The sequence below is a fragment of the Candoia aspera genome, chromosome 13 (assembly GCF_035149785.1).
Source record: "Candoia aspera isolate rCanAsp1 chromosome 13, rCanAsp1.hap2, whole genome shotgun sequence".
Lineage (NCBI taxonomy): Eukaryota > Metazoa > Chordata > Lepidosauria > Squamata > Boidae > Candoia > Candoia aspera.
The window spans coordinates 13,707,005-13,722,335 of record NC_086165.1 but is presented as its reverse complement, the minus strand read 5'-3'; the positions used below and the strand labels follow the sequence as shown (position 1 = coordinate 13,722,335).

Here is a 15,331-nt window from a genome sequence, read left to right as displayed (position 1 = left end):
TATGAAATACAGCTGGACCAACTGGACCATGGATGGTTATTATGCCAAGATGAAAGACAAGGTAAGTATATTATTGGTGGTTGGGAACCATATACTGAGCTTTATAGTGGAGGCAAGAAGAGGCTGAACTTTCTGTTTTTTGGGTGTATTAAGGCATTTTCTATTTAATTACATTACACTATTTTAGACCTTACCTTACTATTTTGCTGTTTCTCACCTGAAAGTGGCAGTAAACAAGGCCCTGGTATTTTCAGCTCTTGAATCCAGAAGACTGTTATTTTATTACGGCCAGTGCAGTATAGTAGCCGAGGTGTTGAACTGGGACTAGGGAGACCAGGATCCGGTCCCTATTTTTCCACAAATCTCATTGGCTGACTTGGGCAACCTACTATTCTTTACTCCAATCTATCTTAGAGGATTGTTGTGGGATTAGAATGTGGGAGAGCCACTTTGTATACCCCTTTGAGTTCAAGAAAGGTGGAATTAAATGTAATATGAAGGAGAATGAGGAAGCTGTAGCAGTAAGGCAAGAAAATATCTTAGTCTAAATCAGTTTTCTCAAACTTGGCAACTTTAAGATGTGTGGACGTCAACTCAACATGGCTGGCTGGGGAATTCTGGGAGCTGAAGTCCACACATCTTAAAGTTGCCAAGTTTGAGAAATACTGGTCTAAATGGAGGAATTCCAGCATCTGGAGGCTAGATCCTTTGCTTGCAAAGTATATGTTCTGTCCTGGAGCAATCATCCTTGCAAGAGTTCACTTCCCTTCTTCCTACCTCCATGAATATATGCATTGGCTTAGCACCACAGACAATTCCAAAGTGAAAAATAAAGCTGTTATAAATATGTTTCCCTGAAACTGGGCTGCTAGTGAGAGCTACTGTTGCAGCCCTTCAGGAGCAGAACTGTGAGTAATAAAAGACAGCCTTCCAGATCATTCTTAATGCATGAGACTCCCCTATGAATAATGTAAAAGCTGTATTCTGGAGAAGAGGAACTTTTTCACTGGTTTGGCCTAGCAGTATTGATAGTACAATGCAGCCTAATGGCAATACTTAAGGGGGCTTTTGTGCAAATTAACTCCCAGCATTTTACTGGACATATCACATGTTAATAGTGTACTAGTGTTCTGTTCCTTTGGGACTTGACTAGTGTTGAGTTTGTTTGTTTTTAAACACATATCCCTTGGCCACCTCATGAGTAAATAAAAAGAGTGCAAAGTGGATGTGCTTGGCTTAGCACTGCAGTTGGTATAGCAGGAATGATCTTCTTCACCTCAGCATTTCATTTGTGCTGTAGAGATGACATTCTGTACTTCACAAAGCATTGAGAAAAGGCTGACCACCTCTACTGGCAGCCTCTTCTCAGGAGACAAACGTTCAACATACACAGCAGTTACTTTCTATGGATGAAGCAAAGGAAGGTGGCTAGGCCATTCCACTATTTAGGATTATTTTACTTTGAGGCATGGCTTCTTTCCTTGCATCACCATACTTTCAAGCTCTGCACACCCCCAGTAAGTGGGATAAAGAACATTGTACTTCAACTGTGTGAATTCTACCAAAGTTGCTAAAAAATTAGAAAGAAGTCCAAAAACAAATTCTTCTTCATCAAATTGAATGAGACCTGATACGTGAGGAGGAGGAGGAGGCAGAATTTCTTTGCTCAGCACTAGTTTGACTAAAGTAATAAAGAAGAAACTACAAAAGCTACATCTTCAAAAGAGTTTCCATGTAGGAGGATGCAATTTAGTTCTATTCTTAGCACCCTTTCAAAGTTAATTTCTTTTGGTTGTGGCCATCTGCTTAAGAGCCATGGAAGCTGGAGCTGGACCCAGACTGGAAATTTCCTCCTGAGGAGATGTGATTCAGCACAGTTTATTCCTGGAAAGGGCAAGTGAGTTTAAGATGGCATTTTAATTTGTACATTCAGGTTGAAAATGTTGCCAGCATCATGTGAGATTCCTACAAGATTCCCCAGAAGTAGGCAGGATGGAAGGAAAACAGAAGGACAAAATGAGAGTAGTGAAGAATAAGCATGGAGATGGGACAAGCTTGGAGGGGAGAGACTTGTTTTACAATGTGGTTCCAAGGTGGGTTAAAGACTTCCAAGAGACCATAGGGCTATGATTTGGTCTTACCAGAACATGGGCAGAGTATTTACTTTGTTGGAGCATGGCATTTTTTAATATAAATTTTATTAAAAGCTTTCAATAGAAGAGGAAAATTAACAAAAACTAATCTAGAGAAAAGAAAGAAAAAAGGGAAAAGAAGACCAAGGCAAGGACAAAGGTGCAAGAAAAAAGATAAAAAGAAATAGAAAGAAGAAGCTTCTGATTTTATTTACAACAAATACAAGTATAACTGCAACGTTCTCTCTTACTCTATGGTTATAAAAAGAAAAGCTCACTTTTTTCTATTATCTAGTTTTTTTTTTAATCATCAAAACATATATCGTAAGTACATTTTTTTTCTGTTTCATGCAAGAAGTCTATAAGGGGTTTCCAGTCAACAATCAACATAGATGATGTCTTTTTTCTGATCAAAGATGCCAATTTGGCTATCTCATCAAGTTCCATCATCTTTGTTGGCATTTTTTTTCTGCTCTTGGCTACCATGGTAATTAAGTACTTCCTTAAGCATTGGCCAGGTGAAGAGGTCGAATTTAATTGTCCTCAGTTTAGGTGTTAATAGTTGCATTGCCTGAGGGGAAGGCAGCTTGCAGGACTTTTGTTTAGGTTTTAGCCTTGCAGCCGAGTAAGCAGCTCGCTCCTCTCTGAGAGCATGTGTGAATGCTCAAGCCTGTAAATATGTTTTTGTGCTTTATGTAAATTTATCTTTATAGAAATGCCTGGTGTGTGATTTTTCTGATCTCTCTGGGCCAAATGCTTTCCAGCACTCTGCAAGAATCTTCACCAACCATTCCTCCATTGTGAGTAGTGTCAACCCTTTCCACTTTTGAGCATATAATAATCTCACAATTGTCATGCATAAAAACAAAGTTCCATGACTTTTTGTTTGAGCATGGCATTGGTTGAATAAAGGTTTAAAAGATCACTACTCCTGATATTTTCACCACTTTTTCAGTCTGGTAAAAGTATATTTGCTTTTATTATTTGTTTATTATTGGCTGGATGTTCCTTCACTTATTTAAAGATGAGGTAGCCAAAAGCTTTCTCTGAATGTCTTATCTTTCATTGTAGAAACCTCTCTCCAATTATTCCTGCCTTCCCCAGCTTCCACCAAGGGGAAGACTACAGTGAAGAACTCATGGGTCTTACTCCGATTGGGAAGTGTGAGTGGTGAGCAAGTGTTCAGAGTGATGGAAAGATGTGCAACAGAAAACAATTGCACTCTTAATATCTCCAGCAAGAAGGCACTTTTGACAGTAAAGTAGACAATCTTAAGAAAATATATGAGAAATTACAAAGCAGATGTTTCGGCAGAACATTGGGTATTACTTCACCATGGAATATATATTTTCACCCCTCCAATTAAGTGGACTAACCTTAAAGGTAAAGGTAAAGGTTTCCCTTGACGTAAAGTCCAGTCGTGTCCGACTCTAGGGGGCGGTGCTCATCTCCGTTTCTAAGCCTTGGAGCCGGCGTTGTCCATAGGACACTTCCGGGTCATGTGGCCAGCATGACTCACGGAACGCCGTTACCTTCCCGCCGAAGCGGTACCAATTAATCTACTCACATTTGCATGTTTTCGAACTGCTTGGTGTGCAGGAGCTGGGACGAGCAACGGGAGCTCACCCCGCCGCGCGGTTTCGAACCGCCGACCTTCCGATTGACAGCTCAGCGGTTTAACCCGCAGCAGGGTAGTATAATGGGGCAGATATATCTATCTTGGCTTTTTCTTGGCTTTACCCACGCTTGCAAGTTTGAATCATTTTCATACCACAGTGAAAAAGATGGACATACAGTAGAAGTCATGTCTCCAATGGTAGACATATTTTCTATAAGGTACTTTGGAGTGTCTAAACTGCCTATGGGGGATATGCGGGCAAAACCAAGGTAATTACAGTACACCAGAAATCACCAATTTCTAAAACAAACAAACAAACAAAATTAAAGCACCTTCAGAATAAGGTAGAAAAACAAACCTTCTTATGCAATGGAAGAACATTTAATACAAGCCTTAGTAAGCCAGAAATTTTGGGTGATGATTAGAGAGAACCTATACAAAGGAAGAGGTATATTATGGTTGTCAAAGCTTCAAAGCATCCTCTCAAGGCTGCTTTCCAAACTAATATAGACCTTGCTTCTAAAAAGCAAAGCAAAGCTGACATACTATTTTATTTTCCCATCAGCTGCTCTGACAATTCCAGTAGCTGGACAGGGCTTCTGTGCATGTGCTGTGCTTTGGCACCCTCTCACACAGGCCTAATATCTATGTTCAGTAAGCCCTGGGTCCACCTAAACTCCAATCTGAAATGGCAGAGCCATCCAATGCCACAAACCAATTGTCTCTTTCAAACTATTAACTGAAGTAGGACAAGAAAATGTTCATGGTACCATTAGCACAAAGGATCAATTCCAAAGTCAGCATTTTAGCCGGATTCCCTCCCTGAGAATGGGTGTTGCTTTATTTGTGCAATGTGGCTATTGCTCATTTCTTCATTTAACAATTTGACAGCAGGGAAAAATACTAATAAAATATGCTGAGGTTACATTGAAGATTACATGCTGACTTTCCTTGGGGATTACTCTTTTTTCTTCTATAAGTCATTTCTCACTTACAGTTTTATTGATCTCAGGTAAGGATGAATGGGATATTCCCATGATCTTCTGGGATGAATCCTACATAACATATATGCTTTTATTTCTGATGCACAACTATTGCTAAAACTCACCAAACAGGTTACCAGGGCAGCACTCCATTGATTTCATGTCCACTTATTCTTCTTGAGCAGGGCTGAATGCTTTATCTATAATTCAGAAGGCTACGAACTTGCTAGGCCCTGGAGGACTTCCTAGGTCCTGAAGGAGATGCTAAACTATCACTCGACAATGGTAGGAATACTGTTTCAGTTGTTGCAGCAAAGAAGGCCAAAAAAATCTGTTTTGTCTGGCTTGTGTCAGAAACAAAGCCAAGGTTATGGCACAAAGTGCAGAATTTTGGTATCTCGTATTATAAGATTCCACTCAATGCCTTCCCAACATTCAGTGCTCTGAGTTTAAGTTTCCAGCAAACCAACTACAACATTGCTGTGGCCTGAGTAGTAAAAGGCATTTATAAAAGGCATTATCACCGCCCATCTCCCCGTCTGGGGGGAGATGGGTGGTGATAAAAATGCGATAAATAAATAAATAAAAACAAAATTATGTTTTGCCAACAATATGTTTGTTGTTTTGCCAACAATATGTTTGTTGGCAAATATGTTTTGCCAAAATTATGTTTTGCCAAAAAAAAAATATTTTGCCTGCAATATTTATTTTTTTTCTTGGTGAAGAGGAAGACTGGGTCATATATTACCTAACTGTATCTATAATGTTAGACTAGGGTTTCTTATAACCAGTTTGCAAACCAAGTGCAGTGATTTAGTTCATACATAATATTCAAATGGAAGTAGCAACCAGTGTTGTCTGACCATGTTTGTCCACAGATGCTAAAAGCTGAGTGTATGGTTTCTGCTATTCTGAGGTGAGAGTTTCCTTTCTTTAAAAAAAAGTAGAGTAAGCCCCAACCTGTAGAGTAAGCCCCAAAATATACTTAACATTTTTTTTCAAAATCTCCAAACTTACTCCAAATCCCATGGGGAAAAATATCTTTAAAATCCTCTCCCCTTCCAATTTGCACCCCACCTACTATAAACCTGAAACACAACCTAAAATATTAGGTAAGACCATGACACCAAAATGTCATGGATGGGTTTGCATATCACATAAGTCACCAAAACAAAAGAAAACTCATTATGGCTGAGATTTATGCATGACCCAAGCTATTGTGTGGGCCACATAATATAAATTGATGATTCATCCCATTTTTTGCAAACCTATCAAACTAAACATTTAGCTTTGTATTAATACAACAAAATGTGCCAACGTATATTTTTGTAAGTGGTAATTTAGTAAAATTCCAACAGAAGAGGTTTTGTTTTAAAAGACAACAGGTTTGTCGATATCTGCTTTTGTATCGATTTCAGTAACCAATTATGATACCATCAATTAATCAACAAAGGCTGATTGACTAATTCAGCATCCATTGAAAACACATAGTGATCACATATACAAATATTAGGGATTCATTTAATCAGCCATGATATCTGCAAAGCCTACTGTTTCAGGAATCGGATGTTCTGAAACATTCCATTTTTCACCTAGATCAAGCCACCATAACAGACAAGGCCTTTTTCCTGGTTGATAATAAGACTGGATTCAAATATTGCACTAAGCTATCATGTGGTTCACTTATTTGTGAATACTTAGAACAAGTACTTTCTAAACCATAATGTTCTGCAAATCCAGCCAACTATTATTTCTTCAGCAAACCAATATTAAGCAACCCATGACTTGCAAAGTCTGAACTCAACCTCTAACTCATATTCATGATGCACAGACATTTTAACCAACCAAGACTGAGAATCTCCAAGAAAGTTTTTGAGAATAATCACAAAGACTGAACAAAGCTATGAATGACACTGCACCATTTACAGTCTCATAGGTTAATATCAATATTATAACTTGAACCTGTAATGGATCTGTAGTCAATGCATCTTTCTTTGGCTGTTTGACAACAAAGAAAAACAAAATTTTCTAGGGTACAGCCAGGAATGTGTGACATCCTGTAAATCCTTCTCAGATTCATATACATGGGATCTGAAGGAGGAACTATGTAACTTACACAAAAACCTGTCAAGGTTTTCCTAGTATACAATTTATTAGATATTCATTTGTATAATTAGTAAGTTACAGTCCTATTCCAACACATCTACTGGCCACAAATCTCTCCTGTGACATAGCATTTCTTTCTCCACTCTTAAAGACTGACATTGGGTAGGGTGACATGAAATATTAAGCATCCAGAAGCTGTTGAATATGAAAATCCTGTATTTTAAGTTCACAAGAGGATGCCTATTTATCTATGACAAATATGAATTGTATGCTATTTTAAAACAATCATATTAAGACATGGAACAAAATTAAGGGTATGTTAAGATGGGAGAAATTAAAAATGTCACTGTTGGGTGGAATCTCTGTGATAAAAATGAATGTTTTGCCAAAAATTATGTTTTTGTTTCAGATAATATCTGTTGTGACAACTGATGTACCATTTAAACAATGGCAGAAAGATACATCTAAATTGATATGGCAAGGGAAAAACACAAGTTAAATATAAAGTGTTACAAGATGCAAAAGAAAGAAGAGGATGGGTTTACTGGATTTGAAATTTATTTTGCTGCTTATTGTTTGGTCTGGATGAAAGAATGGATGTTGCTGAGAAACGAGATTTTTAGAGCTAGAAGGTCATGACCTGAGGTTTGGATGTCATGGATATTTATGGTACAATAAAATTAATGTGAATTTCAAAAATCATTTTATTAGATGTACCATATTGATAATATGGAATAGATATAAACCCAGGTTGTGCCTGAAAAGACCTTTATGGATCTCAGCTCAAGAAACATATCATAGAATAGAAATAGCAGACAAAGAGAAATGGTTGACATACTATTGTAAAACCATCAAGAGGAATTTAAAATTAAATCAGAAGAGCAATTAATAGCAGAAGGATATAGCTGTCAATGGTTTTCCCGTTTACAGTTATCAGAAAGATTCAAAATGGGCAAAAATACTTATGGTATGGAACAAAGTAAGACAGAATTTGAAGTACAATTGTGCAGTGATGATGAACATGCAATTGCTAAAATGTATAAACTTTTTTTTGAAATTTGAAACAGAGGAAGAACAGGTTAAAGAATGTATGTTAAGGTGGGATAAGAATGTTGGCTATAAATCAGATAGGATCAATGGGAAAATAGGTGGTTAAAAGGGTTGAAATTTACATTGTGTTATGATCTCAAGGAGAATTTTTATAAAATGATGTATTGTTGTTATATGATGCCAGAAAAATTATCTAGAATGTATAACAGCACTTCAAATGTATGTTGGAAATGTAAGCAACATGAGGGGACATATTATCATGCTTGGTGGACATGTAAAAAAGCTTTAAAAAATTGGATTCAAATACATACTTTGATACAGAGGATTTTAAAGATTAATATTCAGTTGAAGCCAGAACCCTTCCTTTTAGAACTAATGGATACACAGTTAGAAAAAAGTCATGTAACATTATTCCAATATATGATTACTGAGTCAAGATTATTACTGTATATGCACAGAGATGGAAAAATTCAACACTACCCGCTTCGGAGGAATGATTAGTGAAATTGACAAATCTTGCTGAGAGGGATAAACTAACTTCTTGGATTAGAAAAAAGACACGACTGTACGTTAATTGGTGACTGGAATCCTCGTATGGACTTTTTGTGTAAAAATGAATAAAATGAACTTGTGATTTATGGTTTTGATGATTAGACAGGATAGATCATAGAAAGAAGAATATTATGATGTAACTTTAGAGGCAGAGGTTAAAATATAGTTATAACTGCTGTGAAGAATATCGGAAGCCACTGCTTTGTATCTTTTTTCTTTCTATTTTTCTTTAACTTTTTTTTCTTTTCTTGCACTTTTTGCTTTCTCTTTGCTTGTTTTATTTTTCTCTTTTCTTCTTTACTTTATATTAGTTTGTATTAGTTTTTATCTCCTTTTTAAAAAGTTTTAATAAAAATTATATATATATTCGGAATATGGGAACCATATTCCAAAAAATGAGTGTGGCCAGAGCAAAGGCATGACCATTGAAACAAGTGAAAGTAGCCAGGACCACAACAAAATTTAATTCTGCATTTTAATTTAACGTTGCAGTTTAATATATTGATTTCCCATCTTTCTTGCAGGTGCTTGAGAAATATATAGTCCTGCAGAGTAGATTGGGCTGACAGAAGGATTGCTCCAAAGTCAGCTAGCCAGCTTCCATTGCTGAAGGCAGCCTTCAGCCCAGGTCTTCCCAGTCCCAGGCCAGCATTTTAACCACTATACTGCACGGGTTCTCTGTTTCATACAGTTAATATGATTACTCCCTATGTACTTAACAGAGGTATGTGAATCAGGTCTGATTTAATTCAGTTGCTCCAGTTGAATCAATCTGATATGAACTTTTAAATGGATTCAGATGTCCAAATCTCCAATGCAAACCCAATTTGATCTGCTTTAGGTTACCAAAATTCATGTGTAGAGAAAGAGCTCCAAATTGGTTCAGACTGATGAGCTGTCCTGAACTGAGTGTCAGATAATTCCATGGGCGTCCCATTGAATAACCCACTCCTGTTGTCATCTTGAAAATTAGTACAATTCAGCAGGGAGGGTCTCTTGGCAACTTAAAGCTTTGGAGGGGTACACCTGTGTCCCTGGGAACTCAGGCTCATCCTGATATCCCATATCCCCTGATATTACTCTACAGGAGCATTTCCCAACCATGGCAATTTCCAGGTGGGTGGACTTCAAATGCCAGAAGTCCAAAGCCAGCCTGGCCATTTATGAGAATTCTAAGAGTTGAAGTCCACCTAGAAGTTGCCAAAGTTGGGAAATGCTGCTCTATAATGTATTTGCATGTGCAGGATTAGCTATTGTTGCAAATAGGCAAACTTTAAGAGATATTCCAGAAAAGGCGGTGACATGTCACCAGCATATTTCATAGCAGCCCCTTTTTTAACATCATATGCAGCCCTCTCAGCTGCCATTACTTCTGATTCTCCTCTCTCCCTTGCAGGTAGCTCCTCCTGAATGGAAACTTACAGTTCGGTAAGCCTCAGTGTCTTGAAGAGTAACCACGATAGAGTGGTCAGCCGGTTACCTGAGAGATTTCTGAGGACAAAAAGAGAAAGAATTTACAGTCAATCAATCATCCCCTCTACTTTGCAACTTCATTCCCCTCTGCCAGCAGGTATTGCAGGTTGAAACAAAAAACAACATTGTTAGAACTGAAGATGTTACAAGTTTGGAATTAAACCAGAATTCCCTCTCCATTCAGAACCCAAAATCAGAACAAGAAAGTTGAGGGAAAACTGACAGAATGTAAAACTCTGAGCATGGATAGTGATTCTTATTAAATTAGGAAGAATATGTGGCTGCTGTTTCCAGGATTAATTAAAATCTAATTTTAAAGGAAAGTAGAACCAATAAGTAAGCAAATATTAATCAAAATAGCATGTATTCCAGCCATTCTTAAAGGAAAGTTCTATGTCTAGAATAATCCAAATTCTGCTTATACATACATGAGAATTCAGCAACCTGTAGAAATTATCCAGATTAGCAACTATGTATTACTTTATGCCTTTTTTTTACCTATTTCATTCCAAAGTTTTTATTACTCCAAATAATGTGGGCAATTCATGTAAGTTTCATTGTTCCTAATTCAGTGTAAATATGTGAGCAATATATAGTAATAATAGTTGACTAGTTGAGCAATATATAGTAATAATAGTTGACTGATTATTACTATTATCAATAATATTTAGTTATGTCAATGGCTAAATGCCTGACGTATATAAAATATCTGGATGTAATCTGAGAAATTACGATTTTAAAGAAGCCTCTCTCTCTTATCCCTTGTTCTTTCAACTTTTATAAGGAGACAATAATACTAAAACATTCTTCAAGGTTGTTGCAACAATTCAAATATAATTAAGTTCCTACATCATAGTGCAGGTCAGTGATTAAGTCACTATGTAATATGCTTGTGTGTTAGCATTAGGTGTCAAATGGCTCAATTATGGCTTAGGGCAATATGTGATTCTAGTCAATTGTGATTGACAAATCATGGTTAACCAAGTCATGGCTTAACAAAATTTGTGAATCCAACCAGGAACTGCAATGCCATGAGGAAAACTAATGTAATAAATTAATAATATAATATAATATAAATGTAATACATAGTGAAACCAGACCAGTTTACCAGACACTTCAATACAATGGACTTTGCATGCAGGTTTTTATGTCATTTGCCTAATGACATAATTTTGACATTTGAATGACATATTTTGCATCAATTACAGTGACATCATTATGAAAATAGCATAACATGATGCAAATTATGTACATTACCACAACAATGTACTCTCCAATTTAACAATCAGGAATTAAAGACATACAATGGTAGAAAAAAGCATACAACGTAACCAAGTGTGTTGGCTGTCTTTATATAACCCTAACATATTAGTAGGATCTTTGGCTTTCTGATTCTCACTCTTCAGTGTGTGTAGTCCAAGGCAAGCCTTAGTAACTTAAGACGAGAGGAGGTCATAATGATATAGGTGGTAGGTTATAAATCAAAAGCTAGGAAGATACTAGCAAGGCCAACTTTATGAAAGCAGAGTAGGGAATTTTAAAACCAAGAGAACAAAAGAGAAAGGGAGGCCTAAATTTGTTTCTTGCATCTTTGTGTTATTCACACTGAAAGAGACTGTTGCCATGGCAACCTGAGATCAACTTCATAAAGTCCCCTCTCCAGCTGGGAAAGGCACACCCCCCTCCCCTAAAGTGTGAAATCTATTTACTCCAGGAAGCATTTACAGGCCAGCATCCGCAACTGCCCCACCCCTTCACTCTTTTTCCAAGGCATTTTGGGACTCAGGAGAAAATAAGGAACATTGTTAAAACAAAAAAAACAAAAAAAAGAGAAGAGGAAAGAAAGGGAAAAATTGCAATAAAGAATGTTTCATTTGCACAGTGCGGTCAGTTTAAACACCTTTAGTTTTGTTGACCACTGTATAAAGACTCCATCGTATAATTATTTTAAGGCTACAAGTATGTGGTGTAAGGATGGATGCTAGACAATATTTAAAAAATGGGGGACAGTACTCTAAGCAGCTAGCCTTTTTTATAGATTTCTTTAGAAATATCCTCAAAGGAAACCCCACCCATTTTCATTCACAAATTTCTGCAACATGTTAATTCTGCTATGATCTGATACAAACTCATGGAGAAAACTTTTTTTTGTAAAACAAATGTTCATATCTCTCCCATGTAGATATTTTTAGCATGCATTTACCAGGTCCTTCTACTGTTATTTCTTCCAATGTGCAAGGTTCCATGGCATACAGTTTTTTTCCAATGGGTCTGTCACAAAATTATTGTTGTTAACCAGAGAAAAGTAAACCCTAATGGACTCCATTCAATATTTGGCTGAATCTCACATTCACGCCCATGCTTACCCTTGAAATTTTCCTTTATATTATATCCTTCACCCAAAGTTGTTTTACCCCTCCAAAGCAGTAATACTTCAGTGAAAGAGTGCTTCTGTATCATGATTTAAATAAAATTCAAAAGAATAGCAAAAAATTTATTTGGCACACATACTGTGCAAAATTATAATGTAGCTCTGTTGAGCATACTTTATATGATTCATCTGTAGTGTTTCTGGCATAAGGTAAGAATGTGAAATCATAATGTGCTTTAGGGAAACATACTACAGTATGTGAACCCAACCACAATGGTTGGTAAACCATGATCAGCAACTTAGCACATTATCTGAAGCCAACGGTGGTTTATTCAACAAACGATGGCTTACTATGCTGCTTGAATCCGCTTCCTTTCTCTTACATATACATGGACAGCTTCACAACCTAAACCCTTTATTAGTATTGCACTGCCATTTTATAACACACTCCATTTCTCCTGAAACCATCCATATTTCCACTATTCACTCACTCTCTTTGTGTCTCTCACACATGCTTCCTGAGAGTACACTAGCCACAGGATTCTTCCCCTTCCTTCCACCTGAGCACCACTCTTTCCCAAGCTTCTCTGCACAGTATAAAGCCCTCTTGTTGTGACCTTGTTTGCTGCCACAAATGGCAAGGTGCATGAATCGTGAGCAACAAGGCCAGAGGCTCATTAAGTGCACAGTCTGCTAAAGGAAATGCTGGGAGCTAGGAGAAAGATAGTCACGAAGCAAGCTCTGGGAAGCCAAGGCCATCACAGCCCACAACAAGGTCACCATTTAATTCTCTGCACATGTTCCACACACAAAGCCACCAGCTGCAGGCAGCTGGCCCAGCTCAAGGCTGTCGATACTGTATATACTTAGGAGACCCAGAGGGGGCTGAAGCCTTTGGTAGTCAAATACCCTTCATATTCAGAATTTGGGAGAACATCTAGTAGATGCATCATGGAGGAAGCTACATCTCAATCTCAGCTTGCACAGATCTGAGTGCAAGGCTGAGAGGATGGGAAGCAGAAACAGCCCCTGTCTCTTCAAACTAACGAGTGAACCTGCCATGGAAGTTACTACGGGAAGATGGGTCAAGCAGGTCCACCTGACTGTCTCTGTCCCATTTTCCCAAGCATTCACTTTTAGATTAGGTTCCCATAGCACACTAAGTCATCAGGTGGTGTGCTTAGTTTAAGGTGCTACCATTGTGGTCTGCAAAGTCAATCCAATGTATAATGCATGTGTAAATTCACCAAACTGTGGCTTAATCAAACCCTGATTAAACATAACTGAGTTCAGTATGAATCCAAAAAGTTTGAAATATTTCCTAACTATACCCCACTCCACTCTACTGTAATTTCTCTCTTTTTCTTTTTTTCTGATGGGAGGGAAAGTCTGAGGTATATTCCAATGCATCTGGAAAAAGGATTCTCTGATCAGCCACCTTTAGATAGCTGAAGCCTCACAGCCAGCTATCTTACTTTGGAGGGAGGTGAGCACTCTGAGTAGAGCCTTATAACATCCATATTTCCAACAGATGAACAAGGCTGGAAATTATTGCCCACATTAGGTTGAGGGAGGCTGATATAGATTTCAAACCATTCAGGGAATGGGTGCTACGTAGTCTGAGGTCTGCTTAGGCTACTCTGCCAAGTGCGCTATGCAAAGACAATGTTCACCAAAGAGAACTGAAGCTATTCTCTGGGTACAGTGTAGGGTTGGGCACAAATGCCATTTCAGAAGTCTTCACCAGAGAAAGAGGATGAACCATTTCTCCAAGTGAAGGAGAAATTGTCCAACAATTTTGCAAATGCAGGAGTCCTCCTTTAATGGGGACATTAGCACTATTATTGAAAAAGTCCCATGGGAAGAGTCCTTCCTTGGATTCCTCTTGGGAGTCTCTCCCTTGAAACTGAAAAGGATAGTGGAAAGCAAGGAAGGCTGAAGAGTCAGTTATATATAATGAGCAAGACCTTGACCACCTTATCAATAATTCAGGGCAAGAACTGAATTATACTGCACTCATGAGCCTTTCACCAATTTCTTTCTGCTTTTCAAAGAAGTTTTCATTCCTTAAAGTATCAGTAGTGGAAAAAATGCAAACTTCCTCCTCCTGACATGAGTACAAAACTCATCCAATTTCTGAGAGTTGAGTCCCACCTAAAAGGGGTAGAAGTAAGCCAGAATGCAAGTTATATTTTGGCTTGGATGGAGGAAGGAGAGGACTGAGTGTAAAATCCCTGCACCCTCTCTCTACATAGAAGAGTGAGAAAGCAGATGATAGAAAAACAAAAGAAGGGCAAATCCAAGTCAGAAAGGTGGAATGGGAGTGAATATTCATCTCACTGAAAGTATCCTTTATTGATTGATTGATTTAATTTTTTTATCCCGCCTTTATTATTTTTATAAATAACTCAAGGTGGCAAACATACCAAATACTCCTTCCTCCTCCTATTTTCCCCACAACAGCAACCCTGTGAGGTGGGTTGGGCTGAGAGAGAGTGACTGGCCCAAGGTCACCCAGCCGGCTTTCATGCCTAAGGCAGGACTAGAACTCACAGCCTCCTGCTTTCTAGCCCAGCACCTTAACCACTAGACCAAACTGGCTCTCATAAAGGTCATGATTTTCTACATTCAGCAGAAATGTCAAGAGAAAAATGGGACTCCAGAAAAGGAGAAAGAAACAAAAACCCTGAGATGGTAACAACAGACTCAAAAATAGCATGAGCCTGTTTCTATAGTTTAAACTAGAATACAGTAGGAGCTAAGAATAGGTTCTTCTGCCTAACTAAATTGACACCTCTGCTTTTAATCTTGGCTTTTTTCAAAGTTTTCTCCCTTCATTGGAGCCACAAACAAAGGAAATGTACATAAACTTATTGGTTTGCCATTGGCAAGTTATCTACATCAGAAGCACGGTAATGGATTGAAGAGGATAGAACAAAACTAAGAGCTGATTCCCAGGATGGGTGCAAAATCAGGTATCTGGGTTTTGCAACCTTATAAGTAAAAGAAATGATGCTGGAAGCCCAATCCAACTTAAGTTGGGTTG

The 15,331-nt window shown here is 37.9% G+C and overlaps 1 protein-coding gene across 3 annotated transcripts in view; it reads right to left on the bottom strand.

Moving 5' to 3' along the window:
* The window catches only part of NTRK3 (neurotrophic receptor tyrosine kinase 3), a 383,693-nt gene that overhangs the window by 216,897 nt on the left and 151,465 nt on the right, over positions 1–15,331 (bottom strand). For all 3 annotated transcript variants that reach the window (XM_063314185.1, XM_063314186.1, XM_063314183.1), the window contains exon 4: positions 9,864–9,932. In XM_063314185.1, the coding sequence (XP_063170255.1) occupies positions 9,864–9,932 (69 nt within the window). The remainder of the gene's footprint in view (positions 1–9,863; positions 9,933–15,331) is intronic.